Below are 26,128 nucleotides of genomic sequence, written 5' to 3'. Positions count from 1 at the left end.
TCTGCATAAAGACATTAATACTTGCCAATAATATGCCACTAGTTTCTACGAAACGTAAGGAATCTTAAGGCTTTTATTTTTGCAAGATCCCATATTTTTTCCTAAAGATACATATAGCACCTTCTTCTTTTGAACGTGTTTTGCCCGTAATTGTACTAGTTGGAAATGTCAGAATAGTGCATTAATTTACTGAGCTCCAGATGGCTGATTTATTTTGTTGTTTTGCTTTATGTTGTTTAAAGGACAGTAGAATTGGCAACAGAACTATCTGACTGATGTCAGATTTGCATAGTATAAATTCTATTTGTGTAATAAACATATACTTAAGAACCCCACAAATTGTACCTTTTATTCATTGCAGTAAAAATCCCTCGCTGAATATATTTGATAAGGTCAAAGATTCATTTTGTGATGAGGTTTATTAAAAATTTATTGATTATCGTAGCTATTGAAGATATTTAACAGTGGCATTTTAGTTGGAGTAGGAATAGAAGGAAATGAAGTCTTATTAGAAATGTGTGTGTATTTGTTGAAGTACTAAATCATACTGATTTCCTCTATAAGAAATAGATGTTATGTTGAAGTAATAAAATGTCAAATGTGGACAATGAAGTAATGTTATTTTTTAGAATAATTATCTGGTGAAACAGGAATATGTTTTCATATGTTCAAATTCACAACTTAGGTCTTTAGAGGTAAGAATGCTACCGGCTAAAATGGGGGGTAATCTATGAAATTAATGCCATCACATTGGTTAAATTTATACTGCTGCTTCTATTGGCATAATCTCTGCTATATGATATATAGTCCTTATGAACCAGAACATTGTTTATACTTTTATTTAAAAAACCTTATGAATACTACATTCTCAAGTACTGGCTCAGTAATCTTACCAGGTTGTTCTTTCAAGTTAGGCTAGGGCTTTGGGCAAGAGGTATTTTGTGATATTCCTTGTATAGTATTTAAGAACTAGAATTAGTTTTCATGCAGCATAAATTAATTATCACAAAAAGATTGAATAGCCTATAAATCCATCACTACTGTGAAAAAAAATACAAACAGATGTTTGACTTGGTTAGATAAAATCAGTTTTTTGAAATGCAACCAAGAAAGGTCAACTTCCAGGCATTTTTAGAGTTTACATATGCTAACCTAAATAAGACATTCCTCTTTTAAGGAAGAGGAAGTCCCATTTAGTAGGATAGAAGACTATCTTACTATAATACTATTATACTTACTAAAATACTGTTTGATCCCAAAGATGTCCATTTATTTAAATAAACTGAACATTTATGGAATACCTGATTTTATTGTAAAAAGCTTGTCACTGTTAATGTCGTGATAATTTTTTAGAGGTCAGATCCATAAAGGGGAAATTGAGTGTTCAGTTTCATATAAACAAATTAAACTGTCCTCTCCCTTTCACTGTTGGCTATTTATAAAATATTCTCTTTTGTACTTCCTGCTGTCTGCTGTTAAATATAAGCACTTCTCAGATTTTCTTACTTTGCCTTATTTTCTCACTTTTTAAAATCTCTATGGATATCTTGAACTCAACTTTACCAATACTGATTTGGAGGCAGAGTTGATTAATGGTTAAACTCACAGGTCTCAGTGTTAGACAGTCTTGGGATCAAATTCAGATTCTACCACTTAACTAGTAATGTGGCTTTGTCCAAGTTTTCTCACCCTCAGTTTCCTGATGAGTAAAAATGAAGATATCAGAATCAGGTAACTCAAGATGGATTGCTTAAACCTGGTAAGTTTTTCCATCTTATCTAGCCCAGCATTCCCATTCATTCACTTACCAAGTTAAAATAATTTTATGTTCTAAATGACTATCTAATCCAGTTTTGTCTTTCTAACTGCAGTGTTCAGAGCACATCATCATATTCTTACCTGATGATTTTAAAAGACGCAAAACCAATCTGCTTCCATTCTCTCCCCTAGCTGCTTTTCTATATACCTCCTTGTCCAACCCCTCATTTTTAATATGGATCTATTTGTCATTCCATAGGCTAAATCTTTCCAGTGCTTTCTACTTACCAAAAAACAAAATCCCAAAACAAATTAAACAAAAAAATACATACAGGCTAATATCCCTCATGAACATAGATGTAAAAATTCTCAATAAAATACTAGAAAACCCAATTCAACAGTACATTATTTATTTGACGGACAGAGATCACAAGTAGGCAGAGAGGCAGGCTGAGAGAGAGGAAGGGAAAAAGGCTCCCCACTGCGCAGAGAGCCCCATGCGGGGCCCGATCCCAGGACCCTGAGTCGAAGGCAGAGGCTTTTAACCCATTGAGTCACCCAGGCACCCCTCAACAGTACATTAAAAAACTCATTAGTCAAGTGGAATTTATTACCAGGGTGGAAGGGTGGTTCAGTATTCAAGTCAATCAGTATGATGTATCACATCAATAAGGGAAAAGCTAAGAACCATATGATCATCCAATAGATGCAGAAAAATATTGGGCAAAGTACCACATCCATTTATGATAAAACCCCAACAGAGTAGGGTTAGAGGGAACAGACCTCAACAAAGTAAAGACTGTCTATGAAATTCCCATGGCAGACTTCATCCTTAATGGGGAAAAACTGAGAGCTTTTCTTCTAAGGTCAGGGACAAGATAGGGATGTCTGTTCTCAACAATTTTATTCAACATAGTACTGGAATTCTAGCCACAGCAGTCAGACAACAAAAAGAAAAGGCTCGCAGTTAGACAACAAAAAGAAAAGGCCCCCAAATAAGTAAGGAAGAAGTAAAATTTTTACTATTTCCAGGTGACAAGATTCTATATAGAAAACTCAAAAGACTATAGGACTGATCAACGAATTCAGAAATGTTGTAGGAAATGAAATCAATATGCAGAAATCCATTACATTTCTATATACTAATAATGAAGCAGCAGAAAGACAAATTAAGAAAATAATCCTGTTTATAATGGTACCTAAAATAACAAAATACCTAGGAATATATATGCACACACATTTATACATAATGAAATACTGCTCAGCCATAAAAAAGGAAGGAAATCTTGCTATTTGTAATGACCTGGATGGAGCTAGAGAATATAATGTTAAAGGATGGAACTAGAGAGTATAGTGCTAAACAAAATAAATGAAACAGAGAATGATGAATAACATGATTTCACTCATGGGGAATTTAAGAAACAAACAAGCAAAGGAAAAAAATGAGAGAGAGAGTGAGTAAGTCAGAGCAAGAAACAGACTTTTAATTTTAGAGAATAATCTGATGGTTACTAGAGGGGAAGGCAGGGTGAGGGGTTAGGTTATATATGTGTTGGAAATTAAAGAATGCACTTTTTGTGATGAATACAAGGTGATGTGTGGAATTATTGAATTACTGTATTGTACATCTGAAACTAATATAACATGGTACATTAACTAACTGGAATTAAAATAAAAACTTAAAAAAAGAAAAACCTTCTCAAGGACCACAGTGTTGACTGAAAATGTTTTAATTGTTGTGTTTAATATGTGCCACCCGGAAATGAGGTATAGTCTATGCCAACAGCTCTTACACAACTTTTACAAGTATACACATTAAAGAAAAAAAAAATACAAAACCAAAAAAACCCCATAAAGTTTGTATTAAGCAATATATAATGTTTTGAAGAACGTAAATTACTCTTCACAATGTGAAGATACTACATTGCAGCCATATTGGAGTTCTCTCTCTCTCTCTCTCTCTCTATATATATATATATACATGCACATATATATATAGTCCTATAGAGGACTATAGGATGACCAGTCATTTTCTGTATTCCATCTGTCGTTAATTTTTGATTGGTACAGTATTCTGCAATGTCATTTGGTCTTTATTTGGTAGAATAATGAATTGTTTTCATATTAAGGCCATCTCTGTTTTCATTAACCTAAGATAGTTAAAGTCCTACTTCCCAGTAGCAATGTGATCATAAATGCAAACGTGAATACTGTGATTAGTTAAGAGGAATTGGTTATAATATGGATATCTCAATGATTCAGTTTATGTATAGGTTTATCACATCTTACAAAATGAAAAAAAAAAAAAAGAAACTGTAGAATTTTACCTTACACAATTCAGAGGACCTTAAAATATGTTTGAGGATCCCAGTTTGAAAAACATTAACCTTGAGCTTCATGTTTACGTATTTGCTATAGTGGTAAATTCCCAAACATTGTACCTCAATAATAATTATAATTTCTGACTAAAAATCGTACCTGGCTTGGGACACCTGCGTGACACAGTTGGTTAAGTGTCTGACTATTGGTTTTAGCTCAGGTGATCTCAGGGTGGTAAGATTGAGTCGCACATCAGGCTAAATGCTCAGTGTGGGGTCTTCTTGAGAATCGCTTTTCCTCTGCCCCTCCTGCTTGTGCTTATTCTCTCTCTCTCTCAAATAAATAAGTCTTTAAAAAAACAAAACAAAACTTGTGGCGCCTGGGTGGCTCAGTGGATTAAAGCCTCTGCCTTTGGCTCAGGTCATGATCTTAGGGTCCTGGGATGGAGCCCCGCATTGGGCTCTCCGCTCAGCAGGGAGCCTGCTTCCCTTCCTCTCTCTTTCTGCCTGCCTCTCTGTCTACTTGTGATCTCTGTCAAATGGATAAGATCTTTGGGGAAAAAAAAAAAAAAAAACTTACCTGACTTAAGTGCTTACCATTTAGAGCTTACCTGATCTTCCCCAAATATAATCACAGTATCTGTCTTTCAAAGTGCCATACCATCCCATATCTACTTCTTTCATGGTGCTCATCACATTATTCAATAACTACTTACTGCCCATTATTCCTTTCCTAGAGTAAGCTTTTTGATGACAGGATTATGTCTTGGTATATCTCTGTGCCCCAGTGCCTGTAACCTCATAGAACTTAATAAACATTGGGTGAGAATATTCTAATAAGAAAATGACACAAGAAGCACAGTAAGATTTTGTGATTACTGTGATTTTCACAGTACTATTTTGTGAAGAAAGTAAAAACCTGGCTAATGTGTGTGCAGAGAAAAGGGCAGTCAATTAAAATTTTATACTTTAAAAAAGAAAAGCTTTTGTCTTGATCTGTGAATGGTGGCATATTCTGAATCATAGATTCTAAAAGTGCAGGAAATTTGAGATAATCTGGCTCAGTGGGTTTAAAACTTTATTTTTTAAAATTTTTTTGTTTATTTAATAGGAGTGAGAGTGAGCAGGGGAAGGGGCAAAAGGGGAGGGAGACAAGCAGACTCTTTGATGAGTGAGCAGCCCAATGTAGAGCTCCATCTCATGACCATGATATCATGAACTGAGCCAAAATCAAGTTGCATAACTGACTGTGCCACACAGGTGCCCCATTTATTCCTTCAATCCATGAGCACACGGAGTGTTTTCCCATTTGTTTCCTGTTCAGTTTCTTTCATAAGTTTTCTCTAGTTTTCAGAGTACAGTTCTTTTACCTCTTTGGTTAGGTTTATTCCTAGGTATCTTACGGTTTTTTGTGCAATTGAAAATGGGATCAATTCCTTGATTTCTCTTTGTGCTCCTTCATTATTGGTGTATAGAAATGTAACAGATTTGTGTATGCTGATTTTGTATCCTGGGGGTTTATTAGTTTTTACTAATTTTCTCGATGAATAAGCTCCTGGTTTCATTCATCTGTTTTACTGGGGTATTTTTGTGTTTTTTTGTTCATTTAAATATTATTTATTCTTGACTAATCTTTGTTATTTTCCTTGTTCTGCTGGCTTTAGGCTTCATTTTTTGTTCTTTTTCTAGTTCCTTTAGGTTTAAGTTTAGGTTGCATATTTGAGATATTTCTTGATCCCTGAGTTAAAACTGTATTACTCTATACTTCCTTTTATGACTGCTTTTGCTATATCCCAAGGGTTTTAGACTATTGCATTTTCACTTTCATTTGTTTCCTTGTATCTTTTTATTTCTTCTTAAATTCCCTGGTTGACCCTTTCATTCTTTGCTCGCATGTTCTTTGACCTCTATGTATTTGTGGCCCCCCCCACCATTTTTTTTCCTGTTTGACTTCAAGTTTTATAGTACTGTTGTTAGAAAATATGCATGGTATGATATCAGTCATTTTGTATTTGTTCAGGCCTGATTTGTGACCTACTATGTGATCTGCTCTGGAGAGTGTCCCATGAACACTTGAAAGGAATGCATATTCTTCTGCTTTAGGGTTTGAATTTATCTGTGAAGTCCATCTAGTCCAGTGTATCATTCAAAGCTACTGATTCCTTGTTGATTTTCTTAGATGATCTGTCCATTGATAGAAGCATTGGATTAATGTCCCCATTATTATTGTATTATCATCTATTAGTTCCTTTATGTTTGTTTTTGTCTTATAGTTTTGGTTACTCTTTCTTTGGGGGCATAAATATTAACAGTTGTTAGATCTTATTGGATAGGCCCCCTTTATTATGATATAATGTCCTTATAGTCTTTATTTTAAAATCTAATTTATGTGATAAGTCTAAAATGAGTATCTTAGAGGGAGCATATAGATGGGGTCTTATTTTCTTATCCATTATGATACTGTATGTTTTTTGAGTGGAGCATTGAGTCTACTTATATTCAGAGTGATTATTGATAGGTATTAGGTTAACTCCTTGTTTCTGGATATTTTCTCTTCCTTTCTAGTCTTTGCCATTTTTAGTCTTTCTCTTGCACTCAAGGACTCCCCTTTCATGTTTCTTGCAGGGCTGGTTTAGTTGTTACCATCTCTTTTAGTTTTAGTTTGTCTCAGAAACTCTCTCTTTCCTTCTACTCTGAATGACAGCCTTGCTGGAAAGAGTATTCTTCACTGCATATTTTTTGCACTCAGCATATTTCATATATCATGCCACTTTCTTCTGGCCTGCCAAGTTTCTGTGGATAGATCTGCTGCTAATGTTAATGGTAGTCTTTTATGCAGAGACTGCTTTTTTCTTGTTGACTTTAGGATTGTTTTCTTTATCTCAATATTTTACCAGTTAAACTACAATATATCTCTGTATTGGCTTTCTTTTTTATTTTTAAAGCTGTTCTCTGTTCCTCATGGATTTCGATGCCTTTTTCCTTCCCCTGATTAGGGAAGTTTCCAGCTATAATTTCCTTAAATAAACTTGCCCTCTTTTCCCTTTCCTTTGTGGGAACTCCTATGATAGGAATGTTATTATGCCTTATGGAATCACTGAATTTCCCAAGTTTACATTCATGATCTGTTATCTTTTTTCCTCCTTCTTTTTGGCTTCATTATTTTTACATAATTTTATCTTGTATTTAATTTATTCATTCCTCTGCTTCTTTCATCCTTGTAGACATTACTTTCAGTTAGTTTCAAATCTCAGTTATTGCATTTTTCATTTCGGCTTGACTGGCTTCTAAGTTCTTTTATCTTTGCGTAAGGGAACATCTAGTGTCTTCTATGCTTTTCTCAAGCTAAGGTAGTGTCTTTTGATTGTTGCTTTAAATTTTGGTTCAGGTTTATTACTTAACGTCATTTTCACTTGATCCCTGGCCATGACCTTTTCTTGTTCTTTCTTTGTGGAAGAGGTCCTTTGTCTTGGCATTTTGTCTAGGTCTCTGTCTTCTGTGTTCAGAAAGCCTGTTAATGTTTCCTGCTCCTGCGAATAATGGCTTTATAAAGAAGAGGTCTAGGGTCTGGCTTTTCAGGAAGCGTCTCTGGTATATGCTGTATACACTCTGCTGCTGGTGTTTTGGGTGCTGTTCCCCTCAGATCAATCCTCTGCAGAATTTCTCCTTTCCTACAGTGGGGAGAATTTGGACTTTGGACAGAGTGTGGTGAGTTTTAACTAGGTGTGCCCTGGTATACTTGTTAAAAGAGACCTGATGCTATTTCCACTACAGCAGAAGCTTTGCAGAGCTCTCTGATCTGCAGGTGTGATGACTACAGTGGTTTAGTGCTGGATTCCTAGGGAAAGGACCCGCTGTACTGGTTCTTATATACTCTTGTCTGAGGAAAGCAGTACTAGCAGTGAGAAGGTTGGTGGGATTTGGTGTAAGAGGTTTAAGCCACCATTTTTGGTGCTGTGCTGCTCCTCAAGTTAGTTTATGTGAGTGGCGTGGGAGAGAAATGCCTCTAGCCAGCTCCCTTGTCTCTGGAGAGGGGTGTTCTCAGAGGGCGCTGTTGGCAGAGCCCTCCCAGAGGACTGAATCATCTCCCCTCCTGTGTCCCAAGCATTCCTTAGATCTCTGCCTTCTCCGTTTCTATTGCCTGGGGCATCTGCCTGCCCTGTACCCCAGGCAGTACAGCTGAGTTTTAGAACTCAAAATTTTAGGGACCTGATGTGATGAGGACCCATGCTGGTTCTCTGTGGGAGGGTCTCACCTTGTTGGGATTAATACAGTTTTGTCCTAAAAAGGATGTCGTAACAATGCGTAGCGTCCTGGAGTTTGGACTGAAAATAGCAGTGAGCCTATGTCCAGATTAGCTACCCTTATTATGTGTCTCTGTGCCTGTCATGAGGGGTGGGTGAGGAAAGTGTTGCCTGCCAGTGGTTTTGTCTGCCGTGAGGCAATGCCACCTCTTCCAGATGTGCTCTAAGTAGGAGGAACCATCTTTCCCAGTCCATCCCATGAGATCCTTAGGTTGTGCTGTCTGCCCCTGCCTTGTCTGCCATCCTTTTCCACAGGATCATTGCTTTGCCCTCTGGACTCTACAGTAGCCACACCTGGGACCTCTAAAACTCCAGTCTTTGATTTCCCTTTCATTGTAAAAAACTCTTGGAAATCAGCCTTTATTGTTTGCTCAGCAGTGCCACTGGGGATGGGTTTTCCCCTCTGGGGATGTGCATATTTCTCTGTGCTCCACTCTCTGTTGCCCTTCTCTGTGAGCAGGGCTCCCTTCCCTCCACAGCATCTATGATCTGATCTGTTTCTCCCCCAAAACACATCTCTGTACCTCCTAACTTCCACAATGTGGCATCTTGTCTCCCTCTAGTTGTGCAGCTTGTTGTTAGTCATCAGATCAATTTCTTGGGTTGTCAGAATGATTTGATAATTAGGTGTGTTTGAGGGATGAGGGAAGCATAGGGTCCTCCTATTGCTCTGCCATGTTAGGTTCCCCCCCTGCTCCTCACCAGAATCATGTTTTTAAGTGTAAAACATAAAATGGATAGGATTACAAAGGAAACTAACTATATTTAAATATACTTACCGAATTATTGTTTTCAAAGTAAAATAAGAGGAATAGATGTGTACTTATATTTACACAAAAACTTGTGCACAGATGTGCATAGATGTTTTATTTATAATAGAATAAAATTGGTAACAACCCACATATTTTAGTGGGTGATTGGCAAAATAACCGTAGTGTATCCTTTCTATGTAAAACTACTCAGCAATAAACTAGAACAAGTGATTGATATGTGCAGTAACTTGTATGAATCTCCAGGTTATTATGCTAAGTGGACAAAGCCCATGTGTACCAAAAGGTTACTAATGTAAGATTTTCTCTTGAAAAAGCAGAATTATAGAAATGGAAAATAGATTGTTGGTTGCCAGGGATGGAGGGTTCTGGGATGGATTTGAATGTAGTTATCAAAGGGCAAAATGTGGAATTTTTGTGGTGATGGAAGTATTCTGTGTGTTGATTTTGGTGGTTGGTTACCTAATGTACACATGAGCAGACTGCATTGAACTAATACACATATGCACACACATACACACAGACAGAAATGCAAGTGAAACTAGGGAACACTGAATAAGATAGGTGGGATTTCTCATTATCATTATCCTGATGGTGAGAGATATTGTTATATAATTGTGCAGGATATTTCCACTGGGGGAAACATAATTTCTATGCATTTTTCTTTAATTTACATAGTTATTTATAATTACCTCAAAATAGAAAGTATAACTTAAAAATGAAGACATAGCAATATGCTTCTTTACAATATTTATTAAATAACAAGTGTTAGCTTGTATAACTAGGGTAATTCTGAAGAAATAGTGAGCATAATTGGTATTTTGAGATAGTGTTACAAATGTGGTATGTGTGGTACAATAATAAATAACTGAGACTTCTTTTAGTCATACTGATAAGATGTAGGTGTTCGTTAATGTGGTCTGTCCTACATTCATAGTTGAAGATGATGCCAGCTTCAACTAAGTGGGTATTGAAAATACAGATGTTATTTCTTCCCTTCTACATTTACATACTCCATGAATTGGGACCCAGTGTTAGGAACTCCTGGGTTACTTTAAATATGTTTACATTTTGTTATCTGATATATCTCAAGGACCTTTGTCAAATAAAAGGTAAGTATAATGCTTAAGCTTTCTTTTATCAAATACTGTGATTGGTTATAAGGGTTTATAAAAATTGTTAGTAGCTACACTTTTTAGTTTTAAGGATTTACTTGGTGTGACTCACCCATATGCCCAGTGTTCACTCTAATTGCGAAATACTTGTTTTAAAAGAAAACACGAGTAGATTTTAAGTATGGAATACATCATACACTTATTTTGTTTCATATGAAAAAGAAGCATGGCAGATTTATTATCATACAGATTTACTAATTTTGAATATTTCTAAATATTTTAATTAGGCTTCACTAGCAAATTATTTAATAGTGGTTCATCTTTTCCTTGTTTTCTTCTCTGAAACTATACAGATCAAATAAGGTGGCTTTTTGGTAAGAAGTGCAGTTCAGTGTTTTGAGATCAACATTTTACTTATTAAAATGTCATCCTTTCTGAGTGCCTGTGTGGCTCAGCCATTTAAATGTCTGCCTTTAGCTTAGGTTGTGATCCCAGGGTCCTGGGATCAAGCCCCACCTCAGGCTCCCTACTCAGATGGGAGTGTGCTTGTCCTTCTGCTACTTCCCTTACTCTTGTATATGCTTTCTTGTTTCTCTCTCTCTCTCTCTCTCTCTCATTTTCTCAAACAAATGTTTAAAAACATAAAATATCACCCCTTTGTCCCAGTTAATGTAAAAAATTAAAATTTACTGTGTATTTGAACAATTATTTGATGTTATTATGAAATATTTTCCTCCACAGTCTACAAATTATGTGTTTCACAACAGAAGAAGTAACAATAGGGCTACAGAATTTAAATATATTATTAGAGGTTCTGTTAACTTGACATTTCTACATGATTTCTCACTGAAAGCCCTATACTTTATACATTGCAGTTAGTCACATTTATATGAACTTAGATCCTTTTGGGACAAATAATATGTATAAATTTGAAGAATGATGCTTTTCATTATTTTAACATAAGTTTATTCAAACAATCATAATAGACGCAAAAAATTTGTATTATACAGTGACAATATATAGATTTTTACTTTGATGAATGTAAAAACGATTGATTTATGTTAGTTTGGTAGGGCTGCTGTAACAAATACCACAGATTGGGTTACCTAAACAAGAAGTATTCATTTTCTTACAATTGTAGAGGCCAGAGATCAAAGATCAAGGTGTCCATAGGGTTTATTTCTTCAAAGACCTCCTTACTTGACTTATAGATGGCCATCTTCTTCCAGTGACTTCACCTTAATGGTTTTATCGTATTGGTTTAAAAAGAACTTTCTTTTCCCTGTCATAGAATTTCAAAATTTGTTCTCTTATTTCACCCTTTTAAAAGGTCTTAATTAAAAACATCGTGTCCCGCAATGGAAAATGACAATATGAAGTTACACCATGATAGTAATTTTCTGAATAGGTTTTTATCTTATAGATCCCAAATTGATAATATGCACTATCTTTTCTGCTGAATTTTTCAAGCAATTTCAAGAAGTTTTACTGTAAATTTTAAATCAAATTATTTGAAATATTGTAATCTATTTCTTTAAAATAACATTTTTTTGATAAATGAATTATGTAACTCAATCTCCCTTTATGAAATAAATTTTTTAATAGATGTCATTTAAGATATTAATTTGGTAATACATTTGAATATAAGAAAAAAGACTCATTCTTATACAAACATATGTAAGCATATAGATAGAATAATTTAGCTGAAATGTGTTTCATATATAACTGAAGAGGAGCCAAGCAAATTTTTAGCAATATATTGAGCTGTGTAGCTCACCAAATACATCATTATTAGAATGAACAGGTTGATTGACTTGAACCAGGCTCTTGTTTTGTTTCCTTTTCCTACTGAAACTCAAGGAACAGATGATGAGGAAAATTGTTTTTTTTTTTTTTAATTTTTTTTTTAATGCTTTTAATGTTATAGGAGTCTCTCAAAACAATACTGTGAACCATTGTAGATATAATTCCAAATTTGTTAAATGTATAACATTTTCTTTTCAGAGAACTGCAATGATAGATAAGAAACTCAGTGTGAATAATGTAGCCAAAGAAAACTGACTACATTATGGGTTTACATTATGTTTTACAAATCATGGTTAGTAACAGTAACAATATTTTTGTTTTCTTGACAATATTACTGTCTTTCCTATTTGAAGGTCATACCTTACTAAGGAGGAGTCATACCTTACTAATAGGAGTCATACCTTACTAAGAGTAATTGCTATTTGTGTGCATGCTGTAGTTGAAAATACTCATGTACAAATCAGTAGTTCTTCCCAGCGTTTATAGTAAGATACCTTTACAACTTAGAAGTAGAAGTTTTAACTCAGATTACAAGTAAATGTATATTTACATTGAAGAATGACAGATTATGCTCAGACTAAATCAATCAAAATTCAGAAGTGGTGGTAAAGTCTTGTAAGGGGAGCTTGGGAAGGTGGCAGAGTAGGAAGACTTTGAGCTCATCATATCCCATGTTTTTAAGTAGATATTGCCCACATCCAAATTAACAAACCAATGCATGTAATCCAAATACTGGCAGAAGGAACTCCACAACTTAATATGGACAAGAAGCTGCATCTGAAAGGTTAGGAAGCTCAGAAAGGGGGAGGGAGGCTGCCCACAGGAGGGGCAGAGCTGTATGGAGAGAGGGGAGAGAAACAGGTCTTCAGTCCAGGAAACTTTACTCAGGGTCTTCCCTAATCACCATGACATTTGGCTTTAAAAACCAGAAGGGCTGAAGTCTAAGAGTTTATAAAACCAGTCCTACTAGAAGCTTTTAATGTTGGGGACTGAGCACTGAGTGATCCCTGAGGGGGAGTGACAGCTAGGTTGTGACCCTTAAAGAGACAGAAACCTGCATAGAGGCAACATAAAATTACCAGTTGCCACAAGCTGGGGTCAAATGGAAGACAAATCTGTTCATACTGACTTCAAAGTATATTGCTTGACTTCTCCAAAAATAAAAACAAAAATAAGGCAGGTGCCATTTTCCTCCTGCTCTCTCCAGCATAAACACAGCACCACTTGCTATCTATTCCCTAGCAGTGTACGAAGCCCAGAAGTTCTCCTGAAGGACTAGCCCATTCTAAGCCTGCTAGCAAATTTTGTTAAAGAGGCCCATGTTCCCCAGTCAGTGACCAGGCACTAGTGCACATCTGCCACAGTGTGTGCTGTACACATCCCCATGGTGCCCAGCCATGCGCTATAATGTGCTACACATAACTATATGCCCCCAGCCATGTTTGTGCTGCATGAGGGGGCTGTAATGTATGGTGCCGAGCTACCTGTGACCTGCAGGCATAGTGCCCTGCACTCAGCTTTGCATACCCACCTACTGTTGTGCCCAATGCCCATCTGCCAGGGGCACAGCTGCTCTTGTGTATGCTGCACAGAGCTACCATGCTGGGCCTAAGTGCCAGATGGTGCCTTTTGTGCACCCCCAGGCACCTTCACATGCCAGACCCAGCTGTACCCTGCTCTGCATCCCTGGTAGCTCCGGCATGCAGTTCCCATCTACCACAGTGTATTGAGAGATCCATTATTGGACAGTGATTCAACACAAAGTTTGCTGTTACTGCCATCCCTCTCTCTAATTCCCTGACAGGTACGCCCCCACAGAGCTGGCCTTCATTAGTCCCACTAACACCACAGGGAACAAGCAGTGCCCACAACAGGGCAGATCACTGCACCAAAAGAAAAAGTGACTCAGACATCAGGGCAGGGCATAAGCAACATACACAGGACACTTTCCTGAAGTGCCAGGTTCTGGTGAACAGGGGACACTGCACTGCATCTCACCCAAGGACCTTCTCTTTCTAAAGTCACTACTTTCAAGAGCAGAAGACACAACTAACTTTCTTAACACATGGAAACAGTCACAGAGAAGCAGAAAAAATGGAGATAGAGAAATTCATCCCAAACGAAAACTAGGGCAAGGCCTTGGCCCAAAAGCTAAGTGAAACAGATAAAAGTAAGATGCCTGATAGAGAATTTACAGTGAAGATCATAAGGATACTGGACTTGAGAAAGGAGTGGAAGACGTAAGTGACACCTTTAACAAAGAGATAAGAAGTTACATAGTAGAGGTAAAGGGCACAATAAATGAAATGAGAAACATGCTTGATGTAATGAATGGTAGGATGAAAGAAGGAGAGGAAGGAATTAGTGACCTGGAAGACAGAGAAACTGAAAGTGATCATGCTGAAAAAAGAGAAATGAGTTATTCAAAATGAGAATAAACTTAGGGGACTCTGACTCCATCAAGTGTAGTAACATTTGTATTATAGGAGTCCATAAGAAGAGAGAGAAAAGGGGGAAGAAAAATTATTTGAAAGGAAATAATAGCTGACAACTTTGATATTCTGGGGAATGAAACCGATAACCAGATCTAGGAGCTACAAAGAATCCCCAACAAAATCTACAAAAGTAGACTCACACTAAGAAATATTATAATTAAATTGGTAAAATATCATGATCACAACTCTTAAAAGCAGCAAGATGAAAGAATTTAGTAATTTCCAAGGGAAAACTCAGAAGACTAGCAGGAGCTTTTTCAACATTAGAAGTCCAAAGGAAGTGGCATGATATATTAAAAGTGCTGAATGGGAAAAATCTGCATATAAGAGCACTTGGTCCAGCAAGGCTAGCTTTGAGAATAGAAGGAGAGATAGAGTTTCCCAGAGAAACAAAAACTAAAGGAGTTAATGACCACTCAACCATGTCTGCAAGAAATATTAAAAGGGACACTTTGAATGGAATGGAGATACCAAAGGTGACAGTATAGGGGTATGAAACACAAAAAGCAGAAAAAAATGAATATTATTTAAAAAAATCAGTCAAGGAACTAACAACAAAAAAGATGTAAAAATATAATAACATACACCTAGAACATGGGGATTATAAGAGAAAAAAAAAGGTTCAAACTTAAATGACTATCAACTTAGTATAGATGGGTATATACAGAGGAGGTTTTATACAAACCTAAGAGTAACTGTATATCAAAAGCCACTAACAAATATAATAAGAACAAAGAGGAAATTGAAATCTATCACCAAAGAAAATCAACAAAACATGAAAGAAAGAGCGATCAGACAGAATCTTTCAGAAATAACCCCCAAACAAGTAATAAAATGGCAATAAGTAAATATCAATAATTACTTTGAATGTGACTTAACTAAATATGCCAATCAAATGACATAGGGTGATAGAACGGATTAAAAAAATAAGAACCATTTATATACTGCCTGTAAGAGACCCATTTTAGACCTAAAGGTACCTGCAGATTGAAAGTGAGAGATGGACAAACACCTATCATGCAAATGGATATTAAAGAAAGCCAGGCAATACTTATATCAGACAAAGTAGACTTTAAAATAAAGAGTGTAAGAAGAAACATAGACAATATGTAGTAACAAAGGGGACAATTCAACAAGAAGAAATAACTGTTACAAATATTTATGACCCAACATTGAGCACCCAAATACACAGTATTTTAAGTCCTAAGTCACAGCAGTCAGACAACAAAAAAGTAAAATGTATCCACATCAGTAAGGAAGAAGTAAAACTCTCGGTCAATATTTTATACACTGATGAAGCAGCATAAAGAGAAATTAACAAATAATGCTATTTATGATTGCACGTGAAATAAGATTCCTAGGACTAAACCAAACCAAAGAGGTGAAGGGAGTAATATTTATTATTTCTTTCCCTCTGCTGGCTTTCAGCTTCATTTGTTGTTCTTTCTCTAGCTACTTTAGGTTTAAGGTGAGGTTGTTTGAGATTTTTCTTACTACTTCAGGTAGGGTTGTATTGCTATATACTTCCATCTTAGGACTGCTTTTGCTGTATCCCAAAAGTTTTGGACCATTGTGTGTTCATTTTCATGTATTTCCATGTATTTCTTATATTAAATATTTTACATTAAAGATTAGAACAGAAATAAATGATATATAAACTAAAAAACAAAACCAATAACAATAGAACAGGTCAATGAAAGAAGGAGTTCTTTGAAAAAATTAATTAAATTGATAAACCCCTCCTCAAGCTTATCAAAAGGAAATGACCCCAATAAATAAAATCACAAAAGAGAGAGGAGAAATAGCAACCAATACCACAGAAACACAAACAATTATAAGGGGAAATATGAAAAATTCCATACCAACAAATTGGACAACATGGGAGAAATGGATTAATTCTAGAAACATACAAACTTCTGAAACTGAAGCAGAAAGTAATAGAACACTTGAACAGACCAATAACCAGCAAAGAAATTGAATCAGTAGTCAGATATTTTCCAAAAAATAAAAGTCCAGGGCCAGATGGCTTCACAGCCAAATTATACCCAACATGTAAAGAATAGTTGGAAGGAACACTTCCAAATTCATTCTATGTCACCAGCCTTACCCTAATACTAACAGCTGGTGGAGACGTCAATAAAAGGAGAAACTACAGGCCAATATCCTGATGAACACAGATGAAAAGATTTTCAGTGAAATTCTCACAAACTAAATTCAACAGTACATTACAAAATCATTTACCATGATCAACTGGAATTTATTCTTGTTTTACTGGTTCAATCATTGCAAATCAATCAGCATGATATTCCACATTAATAAAAGAAAGGATAAGGACAGTATGATCACTTGAGTGATGCAATAAAAGGATTTGACAAAGTACAACATTCATTTATGATAAAAACCCTCAACAAGGTAGCTTTAGACGGCATATACCTCAACACAATAAGGGCTATATATGAAAAACCCACAGTTAATATCATTCTCAATGGGAAAAAACTGAGTGCTTTTCTTCTATGATCAGAAACAAGACAGGGATGTCCACTCTCACCACTGCTACTTAACATAGTACTGGAACTCCTAGCTTCAGCAATCAGAAAAGAAAAACAAATAAACGCACTTGAATCATCAAAGAAGAAGTAAAACTTCACTCTTTATATATGACATGATACCATCTATAGAAAAATGTAAAGATATCACCAAACAACTGCTGGATCTGATACACCAATTCAGTTAAATCATTGGATACAAAATTAACATACAGAAATCTGTGGCATTATCATATTCCCATAATGGATCAGCAGAAGAAGAAAATAAGGAATTCATCTCCTTCCAATTGCACCAAAGACAGTAAGATACCTAGTAATAAACTTACCCAAAACGTTAAATGATTTGTATTCTGAAAAGTATAAAACACTGATAAAAGTAAAAGATGAGGGCTACCTGAGTGGCTTAGTTGATTATGTGTCTTACTCTTTTTTTGAGTTCAGATTAGGCCATGATCTTAGGGTCGTGAGATTGAGCCCTGCAGCAGGCTCTGTGCTAGGCATGGAATCTGCTTATGATTCTCTCCCTCTTCCTATCCCTCCCCTGCTGCTCACTCTGTGTAAAAAAACAAAACAAAACCCAAAACCCAAACCCAAAACAAAACAAAATAAAAAAACAAAGAAATTGTCAGTTACACAAAGAAATGGAAGGACAGTCCATAGGGAGAACAAGTAGTATTAAAATATTAAAGTGTTAAAATAAAGTATTACACCAAAGAACGTACATATTTACTGTAATCCCCATAAAAATACCAATAGCATTTTTCATAGTGCTAGAACAAAGAATTCTGAAATTTGCATGGAACCAAAAAGACCCTGCATGGTTAAAGCATGCTTCAGAGTCCAAAGTCATATTCCAAAATTGTAGTGATAAGAATAATATTATACTGTCATAAAAATTGGCACAATGATGAAACAGAACAGAAAACCTAGAAATGAACCGACAACTATATGGTCAGTTAATATTGGAGCAAGCAGGAAAGACTGTTCAATTGGAATAAGACAGTGTCTTTAAGAAATGGTGTTTAGAAAACTGGACAGCAAGTTGCAGAAGAATAAAACTGGACCACTTTTTTTTTTTTTAAACTATGTTAGTCACCAAAGTATATCATTAGTTTTTGATGTAGTGCTCTGTGCAATACTTGCCCACCTTAATACCCATCAGTGGGCTAACCTCTTAATCCACCCCTTCCCCTCTAAAACCCTCAGTTTGTTTCTCAGAGTCCTTAGTCTCTCATGGATTGTCTCCCTTCCCTTCCCCCCCTTCATTTTTCCTTTCCTTCTCTAAATGTCCTACATGCTATTCCTTATGTTCCACAATTAAGTGAAACTGGACCACTTTCTTACACCATACACAAATACAAATTCAAAATGGATTAAAGCCCTAATTGTATGACCTGAAACCATCAAAATCCTAGAGAAGACGGGCAGTAAACACTTTTTGACATCGGCTGTAGCAACTTCTTTCTAGAGCTCCTGTGGCAAGGGAAAGAAAAGCAAAAATAAACTTCTGGGACTACATCAAAATAAAAAACTTCTGCATAGCAAAGGAAATAATAAAAAATAAAATACAACCTATTGAATGTGAGAAGGAATCTACAAATGGCATATCTGATAAAGGGTTAGTATGTAAAACCATAAAGAACTTATAAACACCCAAAAAACAAATAGTCCAGTTTAAAAAATCTTAGAAGACATGAATAGGCATTTTTACAAGGAAGACATACAGATGGCCAGCAGATCTATGAAATGATGCTCAACATCATTGATCATTAGGGAAATGCAAATCAAAACTGCAATGAGATATCATTTCATGCTTCTGTGGATGGCTACAATCAACATCCAAAGAAATAACAGGTATTGGCAGGATGTGGAAAAAGCGGAACTGTCTTATACTGTTGGTGGGAATGCAAACTGGTGTGAGGGCTTTGGAAAACAGCATGGAATTTCATCCAAAATTTAAAAATAGGACTACTGTATGATTCAGTAACTACATTATTAGATATTTACCCAAAGAATTGAAAAATAACCACTTCAAATGTACACATGAACCTCTGTTTATAAGAACATTATATATAATAGCCAAATTATGAAAGTAGCCCTAGTATCCATCAACTGGAATGGTAAAAGATATGGTATATATAGTGAAAATCTACTCACGAAAACCAAATTGAGTTGCAATCTTACACCAGTTAGAATGGCAAAAATTGACAAGGCTAGAAACAGCAAATGTTGGAGAGGCTGTGGAGAAAGGGGAACTTACACTGTTGGTAGGAATGCAAGTTGGTATAGCTACTTTGGAAAACATTGTGTAGTTGCCTCAAAAAATTAAAAATAGAGGAGCTGGGTGGCTCAGTGGGTTAAGTCTCTGCCTTCGGCTTGGATCATGGTCTCAGGGTCCTGGGATCGAGCCCTGTGTTGGGCTCTTTGCTCAGCGGGGAGCCTGCTTTCCCTGTTCTCTCTGCCTGCCTCTCTGCCTACTTGTGATCTCTCTCTCTCAAATAAATAATAATCCTTTTTCTTTTTAAGATTTTATTTCTTTATTTGACAGACAGAGATCACAAGTAGGCAGAGAGGCAGGCAGAGAGAGAGGAGGAAGCAGGCTCCCCACTGAGCAGAGAGCCCGATGCAGGGCTCGATCCCAGGACCCTGACACCATGACCTGAGCCGAAGGCAGAGGCTTTAACCCACTGAGACACCCAGGTGCCCCAATAAATAAAAAAATCTTAAAAAAAAAAATAGAGCTAGCCTATGTCCCGGCAATTGCACTAGTGGGTATTTACCCCAAACATACAGATGTAGTGAAAAGAAGGGCCACATGTACACCAATGTTCATAGCAGTAATGGCCATAATAGCCAAACCGTGGAAAGAGCCAAAATGCACTTCAGCAGGTGAATGGATATAGAAGATACGGTGCATATACACAATGGAATATTACTCAGCCATCAGAGAGGATAAATACCCAGCTTTTGCACCTGGAGGAGATTCTGCTGAGTGAAATAAGTCAAGCAGAGAAAGTCAATTATCATATGGTTTCACTTACTTGGAGAACATAAGGAATATCATGGAGGACATTAGGAGAAGGAATGGAAAATGAAGTGGGGGAAATCGGAGGGGGAGATGGACCATGAAAGACTATGGACTCTGAGAAACAAAGTGAGGGTTTTAGAGGGGGCTGTGGCATAGTTTAGCCTGGTGATTGGTATTAAGGAGGGTACATATTGCATGGAGCACTGGGTGTGGTGCATAAACAGTGATTGTTGGAATTGTATTATGATAAGTGAAAAAAGTTCATCAGAGAAGGACAAATACCATATGATTTCACTTGTGGAATTTAAGAAACAAAACACACAAGTAATAGGGAAAAAATGAGAGAGACACAGATACAAATCAAGAAATGGACTTAAAAAAATATTTTATTTATTTATTTGACAGACAGTGATCACAAGTAGGCAGAGAGGCAGGCAGAGAGAGGAAGGGAAGCAGGCTCCCCACTAAGCAGAGATCCCTATGTAGGGCTCGATCCCAGGACCCTGGGATCATGACCTGAGTCGAAGGCAGAGGCTTTAACCCACTGAGCCACCCAGGTGCCCCAAGAAATGGACTTTTAATTATGGAGAAGAAAGAATGGTTGCTAGAGGGGAGGGTGGCGGGATAGATGAATTATATAGCTGGTGGGGATTAAAGAATGCACTATGTTGAGCCCCAGGTATTGTGTTGTGGTGAATTACCCTGTTGTACATCTGAAAGTAATACGACACTATATGTCTTCTAATTGGAATTAAAATAAAAATAAATAAATAGCAATATTAGAAGTAGTATCTCTGGGGCACCTGGGTGGCTAAGTGGGTTAAGGCCTCTGCCTCTGCCTTTGGCAGGAGTTGTCATCCTAGGGTCCTGGGATTGAGCCCTATGTTGGGCGCAGAGAGACTGTTCCACCTCTATCTCTGCCTGCCTCTCTGCCTACTTGTGATCTCTCTCTGTCAAATAAATAAATAAAACCTTTTTAAAAAAAAGTATCTCCATTGTAATCCTAAAGTGTTCTTTTTAGAATATCATTGATTTTGATATTAACATTTCATGTCAGAGTTAAGGGAATGTAATTATTAAACTGGCCCAAAGTATCTTTTGGTTTTTTGTGTGTATTATGTTAGAGTAACACAAGTACAGTCACATTGATCCTTATCTCTATCCTAATGATTTCCAAATTAAGGAATGCCTTCAAATTAGGAAAACTATTTGTTAACCTAGCTTTGGAATGGCATGATACATGCTAATTGCTAACTTTGTATGCATTATTTTTTAAAGATCAAATGAGCACAGTGGTAATTTTCATTAGTCTCATACAGATCAGCTAATTAAAATTTCCATTATTACCTTTCCATTATCTAGTAGTTTACTTTGTTCAGTATCAGAACAGGATGTTAATCATAAGTCATTCTTGTATTACAGTTCTATTAAGTATAGTGAGAATTTGTTTAATCTATTGCACTGTTTTGTTTCTTTGTGATTTCTTTAACATATTGCATTATATTGATTGTGCTGAAGATACTTTGGCATTTGTAGTACAGATTTCATAATTAAGTAGTTGGTGCTCTGATTTTTTATTCAGTATTGAGAGAAAGTGACATATGGTGGAAAAAGAAGTAACCTGAGGACCAGAATATTCGTGTTTTATTCTTGCAACCTCACTAATTAGGTGACCATGGACAGTGAGCATGGTTTTCTATTTTTGTAATGATATTATTAGATGAGCTCATACTTAATGGTCATCTCATCTTTTATATGCTATTATGTTTTCTTAATCTTCAAGTATGAACTTATGTTAAAACCCATGAAAGCTTGATAAAACGTATTTGTTTTAGAAGGCTATGTATTTCTTGTATTGCTCCATTAGGTTCCTTTCAGTCCTTATAAACACAGAGTATCTTAAATTACATAATCTAAATTTAAACCTGTTTCTAAGAGTTGGGGGAGGAGGGTGTCCTAAGGTATTGGGCTGTCACAGCCTTTCTATGAGGCACAAATACCTCAGCCATGACCATAACGAAGGGAACAAACATTTCTGAGCAGCTTACTTTGTCTATGAGACAACATATACAAAATGCCTGTTTTGACCACTTTATATGCATCCTCTCACTTAATCCTTAAAATAAACATGAGGGGTGAGTGTCTATTACCCAATATCATGAATGAGTAAACAGGTTTATAGAGATTAGTTGAATAGTCTGCTCAAAGTTTACCTAGATAAGTGAAGGTGTCACAATTAAGCCCAGTGACAGTTTGAGCTCTTCCTAGAATGCCGTACATGGTCTCAGTTTACCTAGTCTACACTAGCATTTCTGAATATATGGTAATGGAACATCTCAGTACTGTAATATTGTGAAGCAAATCGTTTAAACTAAGTTTTGAAGTTTCAGCTTGTTGAACTCATCAGACATTTACCAATTTGTTTACTCACCCATTTGTTTACTCACCATCCATCCATCCATCCACAAATTAAAGAAAGATGTTTTGAGGAGCTCCTGGGTGGTTCAGTTGGTTAAGCTGAGGTGTTGTTCTAAGGGTTTTGAGTTCAAGTCCCATGTTAAAGTGCCCAACATGTAGACTACTTAAAAAGCATTGTGTTAAGATCTGGGGACAAAATGGTATACAGTGTTGGCAAGATTCCTGCCTCATAGAGTTTATGTTTTTATAGTGAAGACGCAGTAAACAAGTAGAGTACTGAATGATGTAAGGTTACACTGAGCTAATACTATGAATGAGATATAAAATGATGTGATGATGAATGTGGTAGTGAGAGCACTATTGGGTTGAGACTTAGATGATGAATTAGGGATGGAGATATTAGGAGTAAGAATCCTGCAGGCAGAGTAAACAGCAAATACAAAGGTCATTCTACAGTAATAAACTCATGTGCAAGCCTCCAGGGAAGGATTGGTAGGGCCTCGTTATCCATTAATTATGAAAATGGGTTTGAGGGTCATATGAAAGTGGTTTGTGACTGCAGACTTGCACCATTTTATACTATAAATGTTTACTTCCTATCATTCTTTGTGGTTCTACAGCCCTAAGTGTTGGGTAAATAAGTTAAAGAAATGGGGCACTGGGTAGCTCAGTCAGTAAAGCGTCTGCCTTTGGCTCAGGTAATGATCTCAGGGTCCTGGGATCAAGCCTCACATCAGGCTCCCTGCTCAGTGGGGAGCCTGCTTCTCTCTCTCATCCTCCCCCTGTGCCCTCCCTCTCTCCTCTCAAATAAATACATAAAATCTAAAAAAAAAATAAGAAAAAAGGAATGTGGAAAAGATTTCATGGTGATACTTTGCTATCTATGTCGTGATTTATTCAGCAGAAGTCTTAAGCATCTGTATATCCTAACAAATAAAAATACCAAGTTAGTATGAATTATACAAAATAAGTGATCTAAAACTATGAAACTGTATTCCTTGTTCTGTAATTCTTATTGGCCAGATACAATAATAGCACACTTCCTTTGAGGCTCCCTAAACCGAATCACTGTGTTAGATATCTCGCATAGAGTTCTGAATCTAGAAGGGTGATAGACATAAATAATGACCTTTGCCTCAGTGTCTTAAGTTTTATAATAGTTATAGTGCTACAGCACCAGAAGGGAATACAAGTTGCTGCAGGACTGTACCAGACTTAAGTGGTGCTTGGTTGGCTCAGTTGGTTAAGCATCTGCCTTTGGCTCAGGTTATGATCCCAGGGTTTTGGGATTGAGCCCCATGTATGACTCCATGCTCAACAGGCAGTCTACTTCTCCTCTGCCTTTCCCCCTGCTCATGCTGTCTCTCTCTCTGTCTCTCAAATAAATAAATAAAATCTTAAAAAAAGACTTTATCAGATACTTACTATTCAATGGAATTTTAAAAAATTCAGACATTAAGAATGTCTATTTCTGCAGTGAGGAGGCATTCCTTTTTTTTTTTTTTAAAGATTTTATTTATTTATTTGACAGACAGAGATCACAAGTAGGCAGAGAAGCAGGCAGAGAGAGAGAGAGAGAGAGAGGAGGAAGCGGGTTCCCCACAGAGCAGAGAGCTGGATGTGGAGCTCCATCCCAGGACCCTGGGATCATGACCTGAGCTGAAGGCAGAGGCTTAACCCACTGAGCCACCCACGCGCCCCAGGAGGCATTCTTGATAAAAGCCAAACACCATGCAACCCTGTGGAATCCATTTCTCATTGTTAACACATTTTTAAAAAATTTTATATCCTCAAATGATATAACTTCTACCAAATTAGGGAAAAAACCAAACCAAACCAAATCACTTTCCTTATTCTAGCTTAGGTACTTAAAGAAACTTAAGTGTGATTAGTACAGACTTGAAATATTTGACTCAAACTAGAATTTTAATTCAGGGGAATAAATTTGTAATATATATCTAGAATGATTATGTATATGATTCTGTATATCTAGAATGTGAAACTGAGTTATTAGTGCAATGAATGTGTTGATGATGTTTTCCTTTCAGTCTTTTCTCCAAACTACTTATATAGTTACTATGGCAAGGTGATGAAGCTAAGGAGCTGTGTTGAGATAATGAGTTCTAGAATAACCCCATGTATATTGGAAATTAAGCTAAAAACTAGTCATTATCAGATAAATGCATTTGATGACTTTTTTTTTCATTTTTTTTGAATTATTAATTTTTTATTTTTTATAAACATATATTATTATCCCCAGGGGTACAGGTCTGTGAATCACCAGGTTATTTGATGACTTTTTTAAATTAATATACAACATGGGAGTAACATAGGAAGGAATAGTTGGGAAGTAGTGAATACTTTAGACTAATATGATTAACATGCTAAATGGAGACTGTACTGTTTTACATTTTAATAACTGTTTTCACTTGTTTTTTGAGTTAGGCTAATTGTCTGATACATTTCAGTAGTTTTTGGTTATCTGTAATGTTTTATATTAAAAATTCTTCACTGTATTTTACGGTATAGAACAGAAGCATATTAACTAGGAAATTTAATAAGACGATTTGTAAATGTTCCTTCTGTGGGTTAATGTTAGTGCCTAGATTGTAAATTTAAGCATCCTTGTCAGTGACACTTAATCTCACGTCCATAGTCTTTTTAGACTATGAGTACTAGCAGTGTAATTTCTTTTTAAATGAGGATTAGGGTAGGGTTGAGATATGTATATAACTTGATTTTACCTCGTTATTTCTATGACCAAGAATTTTTAAGTGCATAGCACTACGCACATATTTTTCTATAATAAAATACTTGCATGGTCTGTGCATTATTTTATTTTAAAAGTTCTTTCAAAACCTGTTGTTTTTTTAAAATGTGATTTCTTTTTTTTTTATAGGGAGGGCTGAAAAACAGCAAACATGAATGTACCTTGTCTTCACAAGAATATGTTCATGAATTACGATCTGGTATTTCAGATGAGAAACTTCTTAACTGCCTTGAATCTCTGAGGGTTTCTTTAACCAGCAATCCTGTCAGGTAGGTGGGGTGGTTCTTAACATTTTGGTATAGATCATGCAATTTTACTGAATGTAGTTGTTGATGTACAATCAGTTACATCATTTTAACCTCAAGCTTTTCTGAACAGTCTGATGTCAGCTAATAAAACAGCAATGTCTGATTATTAGGTTGTAAACATTTGATAAAATACAGTTATCCTGATATCTTAATACTGGGCAATTTTAGGAATACAGATATTACTTACATGTTTAATTCCTCTTTTATTATATAAAACATGGATCCAGAAGTTAAATATCCACATTTACTTGGTAGTTTGTGTGCAAAGGTAACAAGTATTATATTTATTTGTAAAACAAATTAAGTATATTGGCTCTGGTATTATCCATTTCTGACTGAAAAATAAATACAGTTCTTTTTCTATAAGTATTAGATCTACTATTCACATATTTTTGTAATTTGGCATACCAAAATTAAATTATTTTAACCAGTAAAAGAAATGAGAGAAAGTATTAATAAACTCAAAGCTCTACAAGTTTAGGTTATTTTCTA

At 36.0% G+C, this 26,128-nt stretch overlaps 1 protein-coding gene across 7 annotated transcripts in view; it reads left to right on the top strand.

Annotated features, from left to right (window-relative positions):
* Positions 1–26,128, top strand: part of DIAPH2 (diaphanous related formin 2) — a 980,096-nt gene that overhangs the window by 207,200 nt on the left and 746,768 nt on the right. For all 7 annotated transcript variants that reach the window (XM_013047536.2, XM_004775974.3, XM_013047535.2 and 4 more), the window contains one exon: positions 25,458–25,597. In XM_013047536.2, the coding sequence (XP_012902990.1) occupies positions 25,458–25,597 (140 nt within the window). The remainder of the gene's footprint in view (positions 1–25,457; positions 25,598–26,128) is intronic.

Source organism: Mustela putorius, unplaced genomic scaffold (assembly GCF_011764305.1).
Source record: "Mustela putorius furo isolate JIRA1106 unplaced genomic scaffold, ASM1176430v1.1 tig00003846_pilon_pilon_pilon, whole genome shotgun sequence".
In the NCBI taxonomy this organism is placed as follows: domain Eukaryota; kingdom Metazoa; phylum Chordata; class Mammalia; order Carnivora; family Mustelidae; genus Mustela; species Mustela putorius.
This window is presented reverse-complemented; position numbering and strand designations above follow the sequence as displayed.